At 43.6% G+C, this 22,884-nt stretch overlaps 1 protein-coding gene across 1 annotated transcript in view; it reads left to right on the top strand.

Annotated features, from left to right (window-relative positions):
• Positions 1–22,884, top strand: part of CAPN9 (calpain 9) — a 45,128-nt gene that overhangs the window by 6,079 nt on the left and 16,165 nt on the right. Inside the window, exons 2-11 of the mRNA XM_065588987.1 lie at positions 6,179–6,248; positions 8,635–8,753; positions 10,514–10,647; positions 11,223–11,391; positions 12,447–12,530; positions 13,496–13,581; positions 16,074–16,151; positions 19,881–20,041; positions 20,760–20,917; positions 21,429–21,637. Coding sequence (XP_065445059.1) covers positions 6,179–6,248; positions 8,635–8,753; positions 10,514–10,647; positions 11,223–11,391; positions 12,447–12,530; positions 13,496–13,581; positions 16,074–16,151; positions 19,881–20,041; positions 20,760–20,917; positions 21,429–21,637 — 1,268 coding nt within the window. The remainder of the gene's footprint in view (positions 1–6,178; positions 6,249–8,634; positions 8,754–10,513; positions 10,648–11,222; positions 11,392–12,446; positions 12,531–13,495; positions 13,582–16,073; positions 16,152–19,880; positions 20,042–20,759; positions 20,918–21,428; positions 21,638–22,884) is intronic.

Genomic DNA, 22,884 nt, shown 5'->3' with positions numbered 1-22,884 from the left:
CATGCTGGATTAAACTGACGGATCAGGGCCTTCTTTCAAGGTGACACCAGGATACTGTGTAGTACAATACTCTCACAATTATAACAATATAATATGGTAGGGCTGTATATAAGCAGAACAAGAGCACCTGCAAAGTCACACTCCCAAAGTTTGGAGAGTGCTATGCAAAAATCACAAGGAGACGTGCTTTTAAAATGTAGTGCTCCTGAAAGGTGTAGGCTTGGTAGCCCTGGAAACTGAAATCTGTTAAAGCAGACGAGGGCCGCCCATGGTTCCGCATGAATATTCCTTGGGACCTGATTCTCCTCTGGGTTACACTGACATAAATGACAGTCAGGGACATTACCCCCGATTTACACTGTGGTAAGCAAAAGAGAATCAAGGTCTACGTCTCTCACGAGAATGGCCACAAGGGTGCTAATTATGATGCAGAGACAGTTCTCTAGGAGCTGCCCTGTGACCACCAACTCATTTTACAGTGGCTACCAAACAATCATCAGACAGTGATACAGTTTGGTTACTATTAATCTAAGACAGATTCCCATTAGTGGCCTGGATTTGAAAGGCTCCTTATCTCATTACTACCACAAGCCATTTAGTCTGGTGGGAAGGGTATTTTATATAAGTAGGGTATGAAATATCATTTGTAAAAATGAGCTGTGATACCTCAATACCATGCAATCATTCAGAGCTAGCTGGTGTTGGTAACCAACGTCCTGGCCTTGGGAAGTTGTACACAGAAAGAGCACGGTGGGAGCTCTGTGCACCTGATACGTAGGGAGTAAAGGTTATTGAGGGGGGTACACAAAGTTTTAGGGCGTTTGGGGACAGATTAAGTTAAACAGCTCTCTTAAAATGTGAGTTTCTTAATCGCTACATACTTATGTTCCCTTTTAGCAGCAATTCTAAAATAATGCATATTATTAAAATCAAAATCCTCTCACTTTTTCCTCCACTGTAATGTTGTAAGGACTATGAATGTTTTTTTTTTTTTTTATCATTTAGTTACAGGTCACACATGCCAGGGGGTATTTAACAAGCAGGTGGGTCAGGTAATGACAAGTTCTGGTTTGACTTGCCTTTGTTTTCTGTAACTGTGACACATCAAACTCACTAATGCTTCTTGCTGGAAGGCATTTGGCTTGAAGGAATGTGGGCAGGTCACTTGCCCTCTGCCACTTCCTTTGAAGCCAGGAAACACTCTAAAGGTGCCATCTGCATCCCTATATGAGCATAAATTACATTAACTTAATGTGTGACTCAGGGTAATGACTTTAATCACCCATGGACATTTCTCATTTTCATCTGCTGTGCAGATGTTAATGTCTTTCTTCTCCTCCTCTGTAAGGCTGTGCTCTTTTGGCATGCTTGTATTTACTTCAATAGGAGCTCAATTGAGTCTTTTTGTTACAAAGATGCAGTAGTATGCTCTCTAAGGGCTGAAAGGTGTTGAATGTTTTCCAAGTGAGGCTAAGCTCCCTCCGTTTTCAATGATATCTAAAGAACCAGATCGCCACTTTGCTCAGTGCAGAAACAGGGGCTGGGGGGAAGGTGGCTTTAAACCACCTTTGTGCCTCACTGTATTCTTAGCCGGGCACCCTGTGTAAATTAGAGCAGTCTCATGGTTGCTCTAGCTTGTACTCAGCCAGTATCAAGTCTCCTGGGGCTATTCCTCAGATAAAAATAGCTTCAGAACAGGGATAATCTGAACTCTTACCCCAGTGCACACTATCACGGTGCTGCCAGAGGTGTGTGGCACAGAGCCATTTCTCCGTCTTTATGCCACTCAGCAAAACCCTTATTCTTGAGGCCAATTCTACCCTCCCTTTGCCACTAGACTAGCATAAATAGGCAGGATGGAACGGAGAATTGGCTCCACTATGCTCAGCGCATTGCAAGTGGGGCACCCAATGTCTTATTGGGTTGAGACATGCAGTTTGATCGTTGAGAGGGTGGGACGCTTTTTTGATCACTTGGTTGCTGCCTCCTGAATTGGGAACTTTGGTCAAAATGCACCTCCAGGGCTACTCTGTTTGCCAGGCCCACTACTAGGTCTTTAACAAGTCAGCATTCAAATGGAATTTTGGTGATTCAAAGGGATGCTGCTGTATGCAGCGGGGATTATCAGCAAAGGGGTTAACTCCAAACTTGGCAGTATTTCATAGCAACAGGACTGAGTGTAGCAAACTGGCTCATGTAGATGGGGAAGCGAAGGGCTTGCCACGTTATAGGGTTTTATGTGATGTTGGCTACCCACTTTGACAAATACCCACTTTTTAAAAACATGAGTTGTTATAAAGCTTGTTCAATAGACATGAGGAAAACCAAACGGTGCTGCTGACCTTTATTTTCCTGTGGAGATTGTGTGTTTTATCCTGTGTGGAGTCAGGTACACTACATAGGATCTTTACATATAGCTGCTGCTATAAATTGCTCAGAACATGCACCTTTATGTGTCAGTGTATTTTTAAACTTATTTAGATGTATAAATATTTTTTAAAGCACCTCTCCCACTTCCTAGGTGCCTAGCACCAAAAATGTACACAATGTAATACATATACAGCTTCAGCAACTTATCCCCATTCCCCCCCCAGCATAACACAATAATCACACTCTGTAAATAATATAAAAATACCCCACCCTCACTGAGTGTATTAATCACCAGCCATCTGCCCAATATACAAAAGCCTGTCAAATCAGATTCACTTTATAGTGTGCCCTGACAGTCTAAACCTGCAGGCTGTTTAACTTACTCATTTTGGGATATTGCCACATTTCATTGCCCGGACCTGGACCTAGGCCTTGGTTAGCTATGAAGGAATCAGAATCTCGGACGCTACAGAATTATGACTGTTAAATAAACTAAAATAAATACAAACCAACTCCTTTTCCTTCTAGGGAACTGCCGTGTTTGAAGGATTGCATCTGATCCCCTATTATTGTTTTGCTATTGAACTTCCTCCTTTTGCAAAGGCATCAATGAAGGGGCTTCTTGCTTGTCTGCTTAACTGAAATAGTGTGGCCGCACTTGTGACAGATATTGCAATTGCATGCAATATCTTTGGGGACCATACTGTATTCAGTTTATGGATCACTATTGGCCAGGGATGCTATGCAACTCCAGGGGGCAGGGTTATCACAGCTCCTCCAAGAACCACAAACAGTTGAGGGGCGATTACGGAAGCACGTAGGGCAGTGTTTCTCAAACTGGGGTCGCCGCTTGTGTAGGGAAAGCCCCTGGTGGGCCGGGCCGGTTTGTTTACCTGCCCCGTCCGCAGGTCCGGCCGATCGCGGCTCCCATTTGCCACAGTTCACTGCTCCAAGCCAATGGGAGCTGCTGAAAGCGGCGCGGGCCGAGGGACTTACTGGCCAGTGGGAGCCGCGATCGGCCGGACCTGTGGACAGGGCAGGTAAACAAACCGGCCAGGGGCTTTCCCTACACAAGCAGTGACCCCAGTTTGAGAAACACTGACGTAGGTTGTAAACATCTCCAGAGATACACCACTCCCGAGGGGGGGGGGCGGGGGGATGTTACATATACTGGTTCAAACTGGGTTTTCCAGAGACCAACAAATTAAAAAAGGGCTTTTGCTATAATGAGGCTGGGTTTAAACTGACTGAGGGCCTGCTTTCTGATCCAGCAAATGGACAGGACCTTCTGTTCAAGGGGGCCACTGGGTTGGAAGGACTTTGGCCTACCAGGGCCCCTCAGACTGATGGGTGATCTCCGGTAAACTTTTAGCATGTGTCTAGGACCTTTTGTTGTTTATTATGTTTTCTCCGGAATCCTTTCAATAACTGCGCTTGCTTAGAAAGGGCGGTGCAGTAACTTGTTACTGCTGGCAATACACTGTTCATAGCCTTTGGAGAGAAAGCAAAGCACAGGCACTGGCCATTAGGTAGGCAGACTGGCTGGCTGGGGATGTCACACGGCAAGGCAAGAGGTTGTGCAGTCTTAAAACCTCCAGTCAAAAGGGCATGGAACAAGGGTCCCTGCCCTGAAACAGGTGACAGCTAAAGACTTGAGACCTAACTGGGCACTCCTAGTATGTACCACAGAGGAGGGTGCAGGTACCTTGAAACTGTGCTATCACCTATACAACCAGTTCTGCAACAGGATTTCAGGACAGATTGACTGACTGGATGCACAGGACTTAACCATTTTGTTCAGATGAATTCAGTGAGACTTTATTGGCATGACAAGCTATACAAATGTTGCCAGAGCGTAAGATAAAACTGACAACTTAGGTATGTGTCAGAGGCATGTACAACACCCCCCAGGGTAGGGTCACGTATAGTACTTAGGATCTGATCCCCTGTGTCCATTTGTTTCAGGAAAGGTTTCATCAGGCAATGAACAACAGGTACTTCAAGGACAAAGATCAATAGGTGCCCATCATTAGGGCCGGTGCTACCATTAAGGCAAACTAGGCGGTTGCCTAGGGTGCCAAGATTTGGGGGTGCCAAAAAGTGGTGCCCCCAATTTTTTTTTACAGCGTTCCTGGGCTGGGCTGCCAGCGGCGCGCTGACATGTGCGGCTCAGACTCCCTCTCCCAGCGCAGCGGCTGTTCCACTTCTCCTGCCTCCCAGGCTTGCGGCGCCAATCAGCTGTTTGGCACTGCAAGCCTGGGAGGGGAGGAGAATTAGAGTGGGGGCAGCGTGCTCGGAGAGGAGGCGGAGCAGAGGTGAACTGGGGTGGGGAGCTGCCACACGGCTCCCCGGGGGGGGCGGGAGCTGCCGCGGGGGGGCGCCTCAGGGCGGGGAGCTGCTGCAGGGCTGGGGGGGGGCGCAAGGTGGAAGTTTCGCCTAGGGCGCGAAACTTCCTTGCACCAGCCCTGCCCATCATTAAGGCTAAGGTTTTGTCCTGGATATTTTTAGTAAAAGTCAGGGACAGGTCATGGACAATAATGAAAAATTCACCTGTCCCCGACTTTCACTAAAAATACCCATGACAAAATGGGTAGCCTGGGCAGCTGCGAGGGGTGGGGGTGGGAGCTCCAAGGTCCCCCTGTGCTGGTGGCTCCAAGCAGCGGCGGTCCCCCCTGCCTCTGCGGTGGCTGGGAGCTCTGGGGATCCTCCCTGCCACTCACTGCAGCTGGGAGCTCCGGGGGTCCCTCTTGCCGCCCGCAGCAGGTGGGAGCATCAGGGATCCCCCTTGCTGCCGGATCCTCCCTGCCGCCTGCTGTGGCCGGGAGTAGCGGGGGTCCCTCTTGCCACCTGTGGCAGGGGGGAGTGACGGATCTCCCCTGCCACCCATGGTGGCCAGGAGCGGTGGCGACAGGGAGCTGCGGGGCTAACCCCCACCTGCAGTGGCTGGGAGCTACGGGGGTACCCTGCAGCTCCCTGCCTCCACAGGCAGCAGGGGACCTTGCAGCTCCCAGCCTCCACCGGCTGAAGTCACAGAGATCTTTGGAAGTTATGGATTTCATGACCTCTGTGACTAAACTGTAGCCTTACCCATCATACCCCAACATTCCGTTCAATGAGCTGCAAGTGCAACAGAGAACCAGCGGGAAAGCAGTGAATGCTTTTTTTTTTTTTTTTTTAAAGTGACAAGTTAGATTTCAAGGGGGGAAATCCCTGACAGATTAATTGTTTTACAGACATATTTTTCTATCCAATGCAGAACATCTGCGATATTTTTAATTGAACTTAAAATAATCAAAGAAATACCAGTCAACATTGCTTTCCTTTCTACGAGTGTCTTATTGGCTCCGCTCCTCTCAACCTTTGGACACTCAAGGGTGTGGAGTGTCATATTTGATCCAGTCCCACTTAAAACTAACATTACTTGGTAAAGCAAACAAAGGTTGGGATCAGCCTCTTCTTTTTTTTTTTTTTTTTTTTTTTAAGAGACGATGTTATGGTTGCTCACCACTGCCAATGCTAGAAATGCTCTACAAGTAAACACAGGCCTTTGCTCTCGCAGGGTTGCCAATCCAGTACCTTTCATCAGCCCTACGTTAATTAGAAAAAATTAGATCAAATGATTGTTTCATTGTGACACACCATAATTAGCAACAAAGGCTCAACACAGTGTCAGTACTATTGTGTGGTAGCCAGTTTCTCAAGGCTTGTAATAATGCATGTAGCATATTGGTGACAGGTTCATCCCCTGAATGTTGCTATATTTTTCCAGGCATATTTTAAATGATTTTTTTCTCTCTTACTCTCTCAGGAAATTGTTAAAGACCCACAATTTATAGTTGGAGGAGCCACAAGAACTGACATTTGTCAAGGGGATCTTGGTGAGTGTTTTCCCTTTACAGAATTATTCCACACCTATCCAAGTGCTGTGGTGCAGGAGATTCTAGAAGGGGCCGGGGGTTGTTATTATCGAATAGTAATTCCTCGCTCTTATGTAGCACTTCTCATCAGTGGATCTCAAAGTCCTTTACAAAGGAGTTCAGTATCAATACCCCCATTCTACAGGTGGGGAAACTGAGGCCCAGAGTAGGGAAGTGATTTGCCCAAGGTCACCTAGCAGCAGAGCTGTGTCTAGAGCCCAGTCTAGTGCTTTATCCAGTAGGCAAAAGTGCCTCTCCAGTCTCTTGTTCCCTAAATTGGTGGAAGAAGTGAAACTCAGAAGTAACGTGTTCTCATTCTAACCCCATACCCATTTCTGGATGCCTCGATAAAGTATTGGTTGCTGTGGAAGCAAACACTCACTTTCTTCCCTCCAAATTAAAAAGACAGAGCTGTGAAAGGCGAGGGAGAAGTTAGGGCTGCCAGTTGCCATCCATCATGAAATTCACAGGAGAGTCTCAGGTCTGTGTCCTGTAAGCACATAATAGCATCTACAGCAATGCAGAGTCTCAAATACTTTTTGGGCAGTCTTAAAGTCATGATGCAGCTATCCTCATGGCAGGGCACTGCACAGACACAACTGATGTTGTGTCCCACCATGTCAATGCAACACCATAGGTTGATGCCAGTGTTGTATTTGACATGATGCTGCAATATTATGCACTGATGCAATATGGCTGGGTAGTAATGCCATGACATATCTACTTGGTCCTGCAAGATAAAGTCTGGAAAGTGGTTACCCTCGGAGAAAGAGCAAACAAGAAGATAAAAATTCATTTTAAAACAATGAAGGTATTTAGTACAGGCACATGGTGTTATGTGACTAACTTCTAAATTGGTTTTAGCTTCTCACTCATCCCACTCTAAACAATGGGTGCTTTGCATTGAATTGCACTACACTCAAAAAAGTACCACAGCTATAGAATCGTATATAATTTCAGAGAATTATATTCTTGCTATACAACACTATAGCATCATCCAAAAAACCCAAAGAAAGTTTGCAGTGGGGTTGTAGCTGTGTTGGTCCCAGGATATTAGAGAGACAAGGTAGGTGAATAAATCAAAGATATTACTTCACCCACCTTGTCTCTCAGAAGAAGGTTTATAATTTTCTATTGAATTCTATAGGTTTTAGAGAAATTTCTATGCAATCCTATTACATTTCCATAGAAACATTCATTTCATCCCAGCTGAATTCCATAGGACATTTCCATAAGGTGTACATTGCAAGTTGAATGGTTTCCTAATACTGTTCCAAAATGGTTTATAGGGATTTTTCAGATCTTTGTGCAGTTGCTGCCTCCTATGAGATACTCACTACTCCCTTCACTCCGTGCAAACAACTCAGGGCTTGCAGCAGGCCTGCTGGTTTGGAAAAAGTGCACATGAGTCATTTTTGTTCTGTTTCATTCTTGGCAGTTTCCCTTCCTGTGAGTCACTAACACAAAGCCAAGGTCTTGCCTTTATCTTGAGGAAGAAAAACACACAGAAAAAGTCAAAGCCTGGCCCTGTTGAGGCCAATGGAAACTTTGTCCTTTATTTCAGTGAGATCAGGTCTTGGCTCAGATGCTATACGACTTCCAAGGAAGCTGAGACTTGGGTGGTTCCATATGGCATCTTGCCTGGTTGGTGCCAGCTAGCCAGCAAGTCTTCTCCTGAAGTTTTAAGTTAAACAGGATATTGATGTGTCCTTGGGTGACGGGCAACCAGCCATCATACTGCTTGTTTATAATAGGAAGTCATGTGAAATGTCACATGTAGCATCAATAAATTAAGCCCCTTCATACTTTTTTCCCCCCAGTGGCAAAAAGTACTTTCCAGACTTTGTGAACTTTCACTATAATGAGCTGAAGTCTACTTTACAGTAATATCAGCGTAAACCCAAATAACAACGGACTTCAGTGGAATTCATCTGGATTTACAATGAAATAGTAAATAAGAGCAAAATTAGCCCACTGCATGGAGGAAAACAGCTGACAGTAGTTGTGTTCATAGTCAGTTATGGCTGGTTTGTGTAGCATCTCACATTGCACAGGAAATAAAATGCAAATAAATGAAACCGATGTGAGTTTACTCCACCCAATGAGAACTCTTAATACACAATTAAATGCAGAACCTGTAATACAGGTAGGGCAGGATTGTGATCTTTGTTACAGTGCCATAAATCCAGAATAATTCTACTGACTTCAGTTACACTAGCATAACTGAAGTCAGAATCTTACCCAGACAGTTTGAGACAAGGCTGCTACCATATCTTTTTCCTGTAGATTGTGTATATTTTCACGATATATTATTGGTGATCTGTGTATTGGTGTTTCCAATTTGCAGGTGACTGCTGGCTATTAGCAGCTATAGCTTCTCTTACACTGAATGAAAAAACATTAGCCAGAGTTGTACCTCAAGATCAAAATTTTGGACCGGGTTATGCTGGAATATTTCACTTTCAGGTAAAACAGCATAAAATGCAAACACTTCTAGGGGCTGGGTAGCTAAATGCACTGGTCCATTTAGTGGCAGGGTTGTCCGTTTGCTGTAGAAGTGGATTTCATAGTGTTTAAGGCCAAAAGAGACCTTTAAATAATCCAGTCCAGAGGTTCTCAACCTTTTTCTTTTTAAGCCACACCCCCCCCCAACATGCTATAAAAACTCCACAGCCCACCTGTGTCGCAACAATTGTTTTTCTGCATATAAAAGCCAGGGCCGGCATTAGCAGGTAGCAAGCAGGGCAATTGCCCGAGGCGCCACACCATAGCGGGCCCCGCAAAGCTACATTTCTTAGGCTTCGGCTTCAGTCCCAAGTGGTGGGGCTCAGAGCCCCTGGGCTTCAGGCCCTTGCAATGGAGCTTTGGCTTTCTGCCCTGGGCCCCAGCGAGTCTGATGCTGGCCCTGCTTGGCGGACCCCCTGAAACCTGCTCGCAGCCCTCTAGGGGGCCCCGGATCCCTAGTTGAGAACCGCTGATCTAGTCTGACCTCCAAATGATGACTGAGGCATTCAAAGCAGTACTTGCTAAACTCACCTTAAGTGAGAGTCTTGAGAAGAAACGCAGAAAAATTTTAACTTTCCACAAGTCACACACTATTTTTCTATTATAAAGGGAAGTACAGTGTTAGAAATCATGGCATCATCTCAGAAAGGTTTAAATACCCTGGGCCAAATTCTACGCTCAATTACATGTGTCAAATCCCACTGCCAGGAAGTCAAAGGGGTTACATAGTTGTAATCAAGAGGAAGACTTGGCCCTACCGTATATGTGGGTTTTTAAGATGGCTTAAGTCACATGATATTTTATATCTAGTTCAGATCAAGAAATATAGTACAATTCATAACCACTTTTAATATCCGTGTATCTGACTTAGTTCAGATTCCCACTCCATCTAAATAGTTCAATATAATGTAATAGAGAGTGATAAATTTATACATTTTTAAAACAAACTTCTAGAATGTAATATATAACTATAGGTGCTCAGATGCCATGGTGGTGGGCATAATATAAGAACACGGATCAAATAGAATAGATCTCTGCTATAGAATCCTCTAGGTTGATTTAAAAATTCTCTATAAATGGTATATTCTGTTAAATGTTATAGATTTTTAGAATCATTTATATAGAACCTTACTTAATATCTGTAAAACTCTATTGGATTCTATTGGAGTTTATCATAAGGACTGAGAGAAATTGGGGGGGATATACAAAATTCCTGTCTGCTGTGAATTCAGTCTGTTACTTACTATTTTGTCCCATAGCACTCAGTGTCCTTCAGTTTGTAATGTATATGTTAACTGAAAGTCTTTGCCAACACACAGCTCTTATATGAATTCAGTATAGTTTAAATAATTTACTACAGTTTGACACTACAGCATGTATGAAGTGGCTAAGGATCAGGAAATTGATGCAGTTCCAGGTATGGCAGTTTGTGTCTATGGAGTTTCACAACAGTTATGTCTTTGTGTCATGTTTAGAAAATAGAAGCCCACCAGTTTCTGTATTGACTTGATTGAGAAGAGGCTTAATGGGGGAAATAAGGTGCTTACTTTGGGCCAGATTTCACCTGGCTCACAAAAACGGCGTGTTTTTAGTCTTATAACAGCCCCCGGATGTTACTGAGATAGTTTAGGAGCATGGGAATATGGTAGTAAGAGAGGCGTGCTAGCCTTATGAAATATTACAAGTTATCAAACAATTCTCTCGCCCTCCATTCAACACAGTTTTGGCAGCACAATGAGTGGCTGGATATTGTTATTGATGATCGATTACCCACCTTTAAAGACCGCTTGGTTTTTCTACACTCGGCTGAACACAATGAATTCTGGAGTGCCTTACTGGAAAAAGCCTATGCCAAGTAAGTACTGTCTGGCTTTGGTGCAGGCATTGCTCAGTTTGTGTCACAATGAAAATGGTCAGCTTTTCTTTGTTCAATGCATTTTCCTCAGCCTTGACCTGGAGATACTATGTCCTAATTAATCCCCGATGGATTGATCCAACTTCCAGAAATGTCAATGGAGAGACTCCAGTTGGCTTCAGTGAGAATTGGATCAAGTCCTAAAACCTGCTCTTTGGTTTTCTGCTGAGAGTGCTAATAATGATGCCAACTCTTATGGCTCAAAACTGGAATAAGACTATCTACTGGTTTTGCATCCAGCAGGCCATTGAACAACTTACAGCATTGTCACTGCCAGCCTGGGCTGGATTTGAACCAATAATGGATTAGAAATTAGGATGAGGAGGGGGCGAGGGGCTACAATGTAATTAACAAACTGGGACTGAGATTCTGTTCTCACTGAACCCAGTTTTTACTCCATTGACTTCAATGGAGTTACTGCTGGTTTACACCAGTGTAAATAAGAGAGAATCAGGCTCAGTGTAACCTAAAAAGGTTTTTAAAAACATGTCTAACTACTGATGGGCATTTTTCAGACTGAACGGGAGTTATGAAGCCCTAAAAGGAGGCAGTACACTAGAAGCCATGGAAGATTTCACTGGAGGAGTTGGAGAAATGTACGAAGTCAAAAAGGCTCCAGAAAATTTCTATGAAATCTTGAGAAAAGCTCTTGAAAGAGGTTCAATGGTGGGCTGTTCTATTGATGTAAGTAAAAGACTAGAGAGGGTGTAGTTTTGTGGGGGGTATTTTTTAAGTAAAAAATCCAGCTGAAATTAATAGCAAATAATTTGCAATAGTAGCAAATAAGCACTGCAATCATTTATAACCAATAACTCTAATCTAATGTACCTGCAATACCAGTTTAGTCCTTATGGCAGCTGTTCAGAAGAAGAGAGTCATTGGATTTCAGCTTCGTATGTGCCATTAATTTATGTATATGTAATAACAGTGAATTTTATTTCCTGGCCCCATTCACCTGACCTGGGTCAGAGTTAAAGCTGTTCACGGCCCTGTCACAGAGCAGGAGTCAGTGTCGACTGGCTTCAATGATTGCTGTTACCATTTTTGTGCTATTGTTATTTTTGTCTCCAAGCCTGAAGTAAGCTCTGTGTGGGCACAGAGGGCTTTGCAGAGTCAGTGCCTGAGTTTGTAAATTAATGTTGTTGTTCATGAAAGATACCAGATTTAGGACAATCCTGGAGGGTTGGCAACCCTATTTACAACACTGAAGACTGGATTTATCCATAGAAGAGGTACCACATGGGCAGCAGTTGTAAGCTTCCTTATGCTACTCTGCCAGTGTGTCTTATATCTGAGCTAGAGGAACCTACCATAGGGGTAAGAGAAGATAATTCACTCACCATTCCCACTAGATGCTTGGTCTTTCCCCCTGGAGCATTCCTATTGATGACAATCTTAGTAGAAAGTCCCATATTGTTCCAATACGTAAAAAAATAGAATGATTTTTTGTGTGTGGAAAAAGTGTCTTCCCTAAAAGGCTGTGCCAGTGTGCAGGAACAGGAAAAGCTATAGACAGTATTTGGTCCTGCCATGAGGGCAGGGGACTGGACTCGATGATCTCTCGAGGTCCCTTCCAGTCCTAGAATCTATGAACCTATACTGTCATTCACAGTACCTTTTAGTACTGCCACTGACTTCTCAGTGTATCTAGCTGTGACGGGCCCAGATACTGACAGAGTGTCACCACGTACAATGTCCTCTCAAGGAAGGGTACGTCAAAGTGTATTTTCATATTTCAGACCAGCAGCGCAGCTGAGTCAGAAGCTCGAACCCCTTTCGGCCTCATAAAGGGTCATGCTTATTCAGTAACTGGCATTGACGAGGTACGTCCCAATTGTTGCTATGTTGACAGTATGTGGTGGAGCGTGGGCTGGCAAGGGGTGCAAACTCAAGTGGTGGAAACCTAGAGCTGGAGAGTGAAAGGTCACAAATCCTGTTCTCCACACCTCCTGGATGCAGTTTGTCTGCAGAACTGTACGAGGCGGGGACAGGATTTTGGCAGGCCACACAGGGCATGTCCCTTCTCCCCCATCTAAGGTGTTGTGCCCAGCTTCTTGTGCCTAAAGGAACTTATGGCGTGAGGCCTGGGAGCTGAGTGAAAGTTTTCAACTAAAACTTTTTTTTGGCAAAAAAATGTCGATTCTGTGATACTAAAAAATCTTACAAATTTGCACTGATTTCACCAAACTGATTTGTATGGGGGGGAAAATTCTGTAAAAACCAACACGTTTAGTGTTGACATTTTTGAAACAAAGTGGGTTGATTTTTTTTATTCAAAACCACTTTTTATTTTGAAATGTCCTTTCCTTTCATTTTTTAGAAATTAAAAATATTTTCAAATGCACGAAATTGAAACGGCAGGGTCCATTTTGGGTCAAAGTGGTTTGTTCAACCCAAAATTATTATTTTTTTCAACTTTTTGGGGTTTGCCAGAAATATTAGACAATTTAATTTTCAGTTCAGCCTGAAGCTTTTTTTTTTAATTTACAGCAAACCAAAAACTCCATTTTTCACCCAGCACCGCTCTTCCCCCCTGTGAAGTGAAACTATAATCCAACCCCGGTGGGAGGTTTCTCCTTCCTCTCCACCATCTCTTCTACCCCCTGCACATTTGCTCCTGCCGAGTTCCCCAGTGCCCAGAAGAGTTATCCAGCCTATTCACTCTGGAGGAGAATGGTCTCTTAGTTAATGACAGCAGCCAGCCAGGGATTATTTATTACAGTAGCAATAGTCTCATTATATTGTAAGGCCACTCAGGAATTTCTCTGCTTTGTCTTCCTATTTCTAGGTGAGTGTCCGAGGCCGAAAGGTGCAACTCATACGGCCAAGAAATCCATGGGGTCAAGTGGAGTGGAATGGCCGTTGGAGTGACAAGTTAGTTTTATGTATAATAACTATTTGTATTGCATAGAGGTCAGACTGACGAGGGAAGTCAAGTCAGTGTTCTGTATATAGTTTTCTGCAGTTATTTGCAGCTTAAGCTGTTTTTCAGCCTTTTCTAATTAACAGCCTACACATGCAGAACAGTGCTGTCATCGTCATAACATCCTGACTTCAGTAGTGTCAAGACTGCTCAGTTACCATTTAAAGAGGCACTGTCAAGATTGTTTAGTCCCAAAATGTAGGTACTGCTAAAAATAGAAACATAATCCACTATTAATATAAATGTCTTTACACTTCTACCCCGATATACCGTGACCCGATATAACACGGATTTGGATATAATGTGGTAAAGCAGCGCTCCGGGGGGGGGGGGGGGAGCAGGGGGCTGCACGCTCCGGCAGATCAAAGCAAGTTCGATATAACGCGATTTCACCTATAACGCGGTAAGATTTTTTGGCTCCAGAGGACAGCATTATATCGGGGTAGAGGTGTATTTTTAAGACAATTCCAATGGAAAATGTATAATTTGTATTATTTAAACATTCCCCTGCAGTATTTGCAACACAAATATCCAAACACTGTGCTATTGCATGAGAACTGGAAAGTGCTGAGGTAGTGTATAGGAATTGGACAGTATCTCTTTAAATATTTTGTGAGCCCTCTAATGGCACTCACTGTGTTCTATGTTTCTGAAGCCAGAGCTCCAAGATATATATGTAGGTTGGCCTTGCATGTTCTGTGTAGCTATTAAAGATCATTATTTGGACCACACTTGCCTGTGTGGTTCCTTCATATTACATTTGCTGTGTAAAGAGCAAAAGACCCAACAAATGCCAGCTGGGAAAAAAGTGAAACTCCCTAGTCTCTTTCACTGTCCAAGCTGGATGAAATTAAAATAATAGTCATTTTAAAAGCAAACAGCATAAATGGTAAACAGTAGATTCTATTTTGGAAATTCCTACTAGCTGTATTTTTCATGTTTGATTACATTTATACATGGCCTGTTTCTGCGATCACTTGCATTGCTTTACCTCCATTGTCTTCAACTGAGTTTTTCCCGATTTACACTAGTATAAATGAGAGGAGACTCAGTTCCATAATATATCCTGATGCCACTTTAAAAATGATGAAATAATTAGCAGACTTGATAAATTTCTAGCATTGATTCAGATGTCCCTTCTCTTAAAACTATCAACAAATAAATCCCAGATATTTACATTTCCAAGTGTAGTTACGATCCTTTGTAAATTCCAAAAATGGGAGAATAGTTGATCAGTATAATTAGAGATTATAATTATAATTAAACCTCAAAAGATTTAGCAGTTAAGCTTGGAATAGGTATCAGGCCATTTGAGATTTTTATCCTGGGCTACACTAGCCGGGGGGAGGGGGGGTGTTCGAACTAAGATACGCAACTTCAGCTACGCTATTCGCGTAGCTGAAGTCGAAGTATCTTAGTTCGACTTACCTGGCCATCCTCACGGCAGCAAGTCGACTGCCACGGTTCCCCCATCGACTCCGCTTACTCCTCCTGCCGAGGTGGAGTACGGGTGTCGATTCGCGGATCGATTTATCACGTCCAGACGAGACGCGATAAATCGATCCCCAATATTTCGAACACTACCTGCCGATCCGGTGCTGTATCTGCCAAAAAGGGCTCTGATCCTGCATGTGGAACTGCTAATGCAGATCACAGTGTCCACACAGAGTCCTATTGAAGCCAATGGGACTCCATGTGGGCATGGGAGTCTACACTAACATGTTGACTTGCAGGACCAAGGCTTAGGTTAGTAATCTCATGAGAGACTTCTAGTACTTACTGCTTAGAATCAGGTTGGAATTATACTGCTGTAAGAGCAGGCTTTCATGAAACATCTAGGCTTTTCTGCTTCCATCCCTGCTAGAACCAGGAATGGCAGCAATGAATGGAAATGGAAAAATAGATTTTCAGTTGGGACGTCAGCAATTTGTCTCCCTTTCCACTCATTTGTACATTTAAAGAGCACCGTCCTGCTCCCACTGACTTCATCTGGGAGCAGTGGATGGTCCTAAACTACCAATAAACTTCATGGCAATAATGATTCAGATGTACAACAAGGTTTACAGTACCGTGGATGTACAATCTAGAGATATACCACTCACAGTACTTAAATTTACCTTGGTTTTTGTAGTATTCCCTATTCTCACTGTGGGAAACAGGCCTAATGTGATGGTGTCAAGATTGCAAACACAGTGATACTGGTCAATACAGCAGTGCTGTAACCTCAAGATTTTAGACGTGATCCTGCTTCTGTCTGGAAGAGTTTGCCATTGGTTTTAACGGCAGCAGGATCAGGCTCTTTAAAGGCACCTGTTGTGGATGCTGCTCAAATAAAATCAATCTGAAAGCGGTGTAATCTGCTAATATATCCAGCTGGGGTCTTTGAGCCAAGGGAAAGGAAGTACTTGATAGCCTTGTAAAGCTTGACTTTGTTTTCTTGTAGTTCTCCTGAATGGCAGTCAGTCAGCACATCGGAGCAAAAACGCCTGTGTCAGACAGTGCTAGATGATGGAGAATTCTGGTATGGTACCCCTTTGAAATATAAATATGCCGATGAGAATAAATACAGTAAGCAGGCAGGCCAAGTGAGGCAGAGGAGGATAGCTCTGAATTGGGAAATTAGTGCTTTAATCCAAAGAGAGGACTGGTACAATACAACCTTGATATAAGTCACTCTCAATTTACATATTCTTAATAACAGAGTATATTTTTAAGATATTTAAAATGCCATACTTAGCAACTGGCATTAATATATTTAAAACATTGTGAATTCTAAAGTTCTCAAGATCGAAATGAATGACACTGTGATTGACTTGTTTCCTGAAGGGGTTAATCAGATACAGGTGATTTGCACAATGTAAGGAATGCTTCAAAAACAAGTCTGGCAAGTTTTATATTGTCTAAATACTCCATTCCTGTATATCACATTTCATCTTACTAATGCCATTTGAATTGGGTGATTCAATGCAGCATTTGCCACGTTAGCTCTTTTGTGCCACACCTGGTGAAAGAATGACTCATGAGGCTACACAAATGCTCTTGGCATCTACCGCGTGTGCTGTGCATCCTGATGGACCTGAAAGTAGTGAAATCAGCACAGAGCAGCCTAACAACTTCCGAAGAGTTTTCAGTTGTTTTTTTCTCATATTTTGCTGTCATTTAGAGCAGTGTGGTCTAGTAGATAGAACACTTGACTGGGACTCAGGGGACCCATGTATTATTCCCAGCTCTGCCACTGGCCTGCTGAATGACCGTGAGCAAGAAATGTCGCCTCTCGGCGCCTCAGTTTCCCCATCTGTAAAAGGATGCTGACCTCTTTGTAAAGCGCTTTGAGATCTACTGGTGAAAAATGCTATATGAGAGTTAGGTATTATTTAGAATTCAAAACAGCCTTGACAAATTGGAGAATTAGTCTGAATTCAACAAGATGAAATTCAGTAGAGATAAGCGCAAAGTTCTCCACTTTGGAAGGAAAAATCAAATGCACGGCTATAAAATGGGGAATAACTGGCTAGCGGGGTAGTACTGATGAAAAGGATCTGGCGGGTTATAGTGGATCACAAACTGAATATGAGTTGTCAATGTGATGCAGTGGCGAAAAAGGCTAATATCATTCTCGGGTTTGTTTATAGGAGTATTGTCTGTACGGCATGTGAGGTGATTGTCCTGCTCTGCTTGGCACTGATGGGACCTCAGCTGGAGTACTGTGTCCAGTTCTGGGCACCCCACTTTAAGATAGACATGGAAAATGTGGAGAGAGTCCAGAGAAAAGCAACAAAAATGATAAAAGATTTAGAAAATCTGATCTATAAGGAAAGGTTAAAAAAAAGTGGGCCTGTTTTGAAAAACAGTCTTGAGAAAAGAAGACTGGGGGGCGGGGACCTCATAACAATCTTCAGATATGTTAAGGGCTGTTACAGAAAGGACAGTGATCAATTGTTCTCCATGTCCACTGAAGGAAGGATGAGAAGTAATGGGCTTAATCTGCAGCAAGGGAGCAAGGTTAAAGATTACGAAAAACTTTCTAACTATAAGGGTAGTTAAACTCTGGAATAGGCTTCCAAGGGAGGTCATGGAATCCTCATCACTGGACACCTGCCAGGGATAGTCTAGGTTTATTTGGTCCTGTCTCAGTACAGGGAACTGGACTTGATGACTTCTCAAGTTCCCCTAAATTCTGTGATTCTGTTCAACGTCTTAAATGTTCAGATTGTGAGTTCTCTTTGTGTTATGTGTACAGCACCAAGCACAATGGAGTTGAGGGGGGTCCCTAGATTCTACTGCAGTAGTCATAATAATAATAATTAATAATGGTTAAATCTTAATTTCAGGGATCCCAACAGGTATTTATTTTGCAAGTCATGACATACTGGACCTGAAAAATTAAAGGGGAAAAATGAAATAAACAGCTCACTAACAGTTTAAAAACCGGAGCTATTCTATAGCTTCTGGATATGGCTAGCTTTCCTGCCTCTCTCAGAGCACATGGATTAATTGCTACATTATAAATAATAATAGCACCTACATGCGGGGTTTTTTTCTATCATGTTTTACCAGTTTATTCTCATGCATTCTATGTGGGCTCGTCTCAAATAGAAAAGGGACATTTGTCAAAAAAGATAAGGCAGTTTAAAGCAAGATAAAAGATCAGAGTGGCATAAAGCAAACTACAGAAGGCTGCATGAACTGTGTTAAATATGGCTGAAAACACATTTTAAGACATTTCAAATGGGAAATATGTTTTTGATAAGAATTTTTGTCTCTTTTACCCTTTGGGTTCCTGGTAACTAGGAACTAGCAAGACCTTCAGGGTAACATGTTCAAGGCTAGATTCTGATCTCAGTAACTTGCAATGAGTTACTCTGGATTTACACCAAGAGTAACTAAGGTCAGTCTTGATAAGGGAGGGTAGAGAGGAGAGGCAAATTTCACATTCATTATTGTGCTTCTGCCAGAAGGGAAAGATTAACCCTGGGGCTAGTTAGCAAATCAGCTTCTAATTCTCTCTGTCTCTGCCTCCCTCCCTCTCTTTCAAAGATGTAGGGCCATATTCTGCTCTCAGTCACACCAGTGTAAATCCAGAGCAACCCCAACGAAGTGCTGATAAGTACTTCACATGTAAATCAAACCGTGTCATTTGCCCCCCTATCAAAAATGTGTAGTGAAAAGTTTCTAGGACAATGTAAGTTAAAGTAACCCTTGGCTCCTATTACTTATTCAGCAGAATATGGAATCTATTATAGCTGGTGGGCCTGTGATGTTGCTACCCCTGTGTGCTATTGTGAGGATAGCATCCTGTCAACACCCACCCACCCACACACATTGCCTGGAGCACATTGGCTTTTTCCTGCCATTCTTGTTCATTTGTGTCATTCAGTCACTAAGGCCCAGATCTTCAAAGGTTGATTTCAAAGGATGTTAGGAGCCTAAATATCTTTGAGGATCTGGGTTTACTTGCCCAGCTTGATACCTGGTTTCTGCTACACTGTTTTCCTGCTCTATTTCCCGTGCTATCCAGCAGTGGCTGCTGTATTGCACACCAGTCTCTGACTTGGTAAATACTTCCCCTACTGGTTCTTACTCCAGTTCAGTTCAGGTCTGAGTGCCAACCCATTCACAGCAAGTGAAGTGCCAGTGGGCCCCTCCTATGTCTTGCTGCACATTGGGCTGTCTGCATGCTTCTTGGTATGTGGGTTGGAATGGTTGTACGCAGCGTATCACACTTGGTTATCGTTCAATTTTGGCAGAACTTTTACCCCCTCTGTACTGTTTTTGCTCTAAAAAGGATAACTGGGCCCAGAAGCTGTGAGACTAGAAGACTAGAGCCTCCCTTCTCACACCAGTTTTTACACTAGTGTCACTCCATTGGGGTTGATTCTGCTCTCTCCCTGACGCTGGTGTAAATCAGGAGTAACTCCGATGAAATCAGTGGACTCTCATTATATTAAGACTGGTATAAGAGAGATCAGAATCAGGCCCACTGGGGTCAATGGAGTTGCTTGTGATTACACTCGTGTAAAGGAGAGGAGAATCGGGTCTAGGGAGAGAGATCTTCAACTGGTGTAAATCAGCATAGCTCCAATGACGCACATCAATGAAGCTTCACTGATTTACAGAAACTGATGATCCGGCCCTATATTCTGATACTCTGCATTTTGAATTGGTCTGTGGGAGTAGTTTCTGCCTAGGCTGCTGCTTCTGTTCAGTCACTAGTGTGATGCACTGACTGGTTTCCCTTCCTTTCGTTTAGGATGAACTTTGAAGACTTCAAAGCACATTTTGATAAAGTTGAGATCTGCAACCTCACCCCAGATGCTCTTGGGGACAATGCTACCAACAAGTGGGAGGTGACAGTCCATCAAGGGAGCTGGGTCAGAGGTTCCACTGCTGGAGGGTGCAGAAATTTTCTAGGTGAACAGAGATTTCTTTAGAAAAATTTCACACTCCCGTGGAAGCATCCATTATAGACACACCCCTTTGTAACTTCCACAAGCGTGTGCTGAATAAGGCCAGCGGAGTCTCAATTAGCTTAAACCCAGCAAAATATCAAAACAGTCACCAGATTCCACTTGAGAGAAATACTTTTCTTTGCCTTTCAGTTTTGTACACCTCTTTCTCCTCTCGCTTACATTTGTCCAAACTAGGAGTAACTCCACTGAGCTCAGTTAAGTAACACCTGTGTCAAAGGGCTATAAGTGAGGAAATCCAGCCATTTCCATCACATTCTGATCATGCTGGTGTAGACTTGAAGTCACTCCACTGATTGAATGGAGTTACGCCAGATTTACACCAATATGAATGAGATCAGAAGTTGATCCTTTGTGCTTTTATATTTTCAACAAAACCCCATTTAATTGTCTTGTAACTTTCATCTCCGATTTAAACCATTGCTGTTTAATGAGATATTGGGTCCTAATTCTGCTATTGTTTATACTAAAATCCAAGTCCCTCGGGATTTGGCTCTTTCTCTGCAGAATTGCATTGAAATCATCAAGATACATAATGGAAAATGGAAAAATAAAACACGCATAAACCCCCCAAACCTCAAATTACTCTCTCTATTGTTCTCTTTGGCTCAGTTTAATTTTTTTTTTGAGGGGAAAAACGTCTGTGTTTTTTGCTTTGGCAGACACCTTTTGGACTAATCCACAGATCAAGCTGCATTTGACAGAAAAAGATGACGGGCAAAATGAATGCACATTTATAGCAGCTCTGATGCAAAAGAATCGACGTAAACTCAGGAAACTAGGTGCTGACATGCTGACAATTGGCTATGCTATTTATGAGGTACTTGGTATTTTACGATGTAGTAGCCATGTTTGCTCTTTCTCTCTCTCCCCCCCTTGTATGATACAAGTTGTATCTCTCTGTGTGTCAGTCTAGATTTCTGCATCACACACCCATTGCTGTGGTATCTAATCACCTGTGTTCTTTAAATAATGATGAGAATGGTAGCTTTCCCTTTAAAATGTCCTAATATTGGTGCAGAAGGGCTTTGCCAAAATGGATTTTCTCCATCCTAGAGCCCCTGCATACAATGCCTGCCTGACCTTAGAGTCTGAGAGCTAGATTCCCCTGGCATCCAAGCTCCATTCAGCACAGGAGAGTGGGGTGGGAGGCGTGCCAGGGGTTAATGGTGACTTCCTGATCCTAAAGCCAGTGAATCATGCATGTATCTGGCCCTATGATTCTAGATCAGTAAGGGAGATGGGAATCTGACATGTCTGAACCACGCACATCAGTTATTTTGCACACAATAATGAATAAACCTAAATCCCTGCTTCAAATTCTATTGCAGAGCCCTAGCAAAGATGGACACTTGAACAAAGACTTTTTCAGATACCACCCTTCCAAGGCAAGGAGCAAAACCTACATTAACTTAAGGGAAGTCTCTGACCGAGTCAAGCTGCCACCTGGGGATTATGTTATTGTTCCTACTACTTTTGAGCCACACCAGGAAGCTGACTTCTGCCTGAGAATCTTCTCTGAGAAAAAAGCCATCACAGAGTAAGTAATCAGCGGAGAGTGGTCAGTCAAACAGGCCTCCTGCAACTTCCAAAACACTCACACACCAGTCATGTTAATTGGGTTTTTAAAGAACCATGAGAGATTCCTGAGGGCATGCTCCAGGCAAGAGACCCCAGAGATGAAGAACCATCCCTCCCATACACTTTCTGCAGCACCCTCACCTGCTATGTGAGGCTCCCAATGAACTAAATGGAGTTCATTGCCACAGCAACGCTTGTAATTAACAAAAGTTAACCCCTGGTGCTGTGCACTAGATCTCAGCCAGGGGAATCTAGTAAACTAAGCTTTTCCCCTTTTCTTATTGTTTGTTATTGTTGGGGAGGGGGGAGTTTGTGTGGGAGGATTGGCAGGTTTTTTGCAACAAAGTGGGGAAGAAAGAATTAGACGAGTTTTTGAACGCTTCTGGTGAACGCTTCTATTTCAGGAGGGCCTAAATCAGTAACCCCTTTTCCACTACACTTAAAATGTGGTAGAAAAATTCTACCATGACTCCAGACTTAATTTTCCAATTTTTAGCCCACTCTGACTATTTTTGTGGGTATTAGGAGGTGGGGAAATCAGACTAGTAATGAAAACTCAATTGCAACCTTAACTGCTCCATAGTATATATTGTTCTACACATGTAATAATGCTCCTGTTTGTTTCCTGTCTGAATGACCATGTTTAATAAAGAATAAGTTATTTTTAAAAAGCATTTGCACAACATATAAAAAGTGAAGCTCACACTAGGCCTAGGAACCACTTAAGCTCTGTTTTGAGTTTAAGCAGGGCCGGCTCAAGGCACCAGCCGAGCAAGCTCATGCTTGGGGCGGCAGATTCTATGGGGCGGCATTCTGCCCAATCCTAGGGGGGCACAGCCACTTTTTGTTTGTTTGTTTTGTTTTGTTCGCCGATCCGGCTGCCCTGTAGAGGGTGGCGGTGAGGAGAAGGGGAGCGCCCTGCTGGGAGCGGGCTGCATGCTCCGTCTGCCCCAGCTGGTGCCAGGTCTGTAGCAAGCCCGGCAGGGCAGCCCGCATCCTTCCCTCCCTGCTGACCAGAGCGGCGTGGAGCCCTCCCGGCAGGTGGCGCGGCGGTCAGGGATGCGTGGCAAGCGCCCCGCTGAAGCCCTGGCCGCTCCACTTCTCTCTCTCCCCCCCACTCTCTCCCCCCGCTAGCCGGGGCATATCTGCAGCGCAGGGAGTCCCCCTGCACCCTGGCTCCAGCCGCCCCTGAGGGTTTTTTTTCCC

Source organism: Chrysemys picta, chromosome 3 (genome assembly GCF_011386835.1).
Source record: "Chrysemys picta bellii isolate R12L10 chromosome 3, ASM1138683v2, whole genome shotgun sequence".
NCBI lineage: Eukaryota > Metazoa > Chordata > Testudines > Emydidae > Chrysemys > Chrysemys picta.
This window is presented reverse-complemented; position numbering and strand designations above follow the sequence as displayed.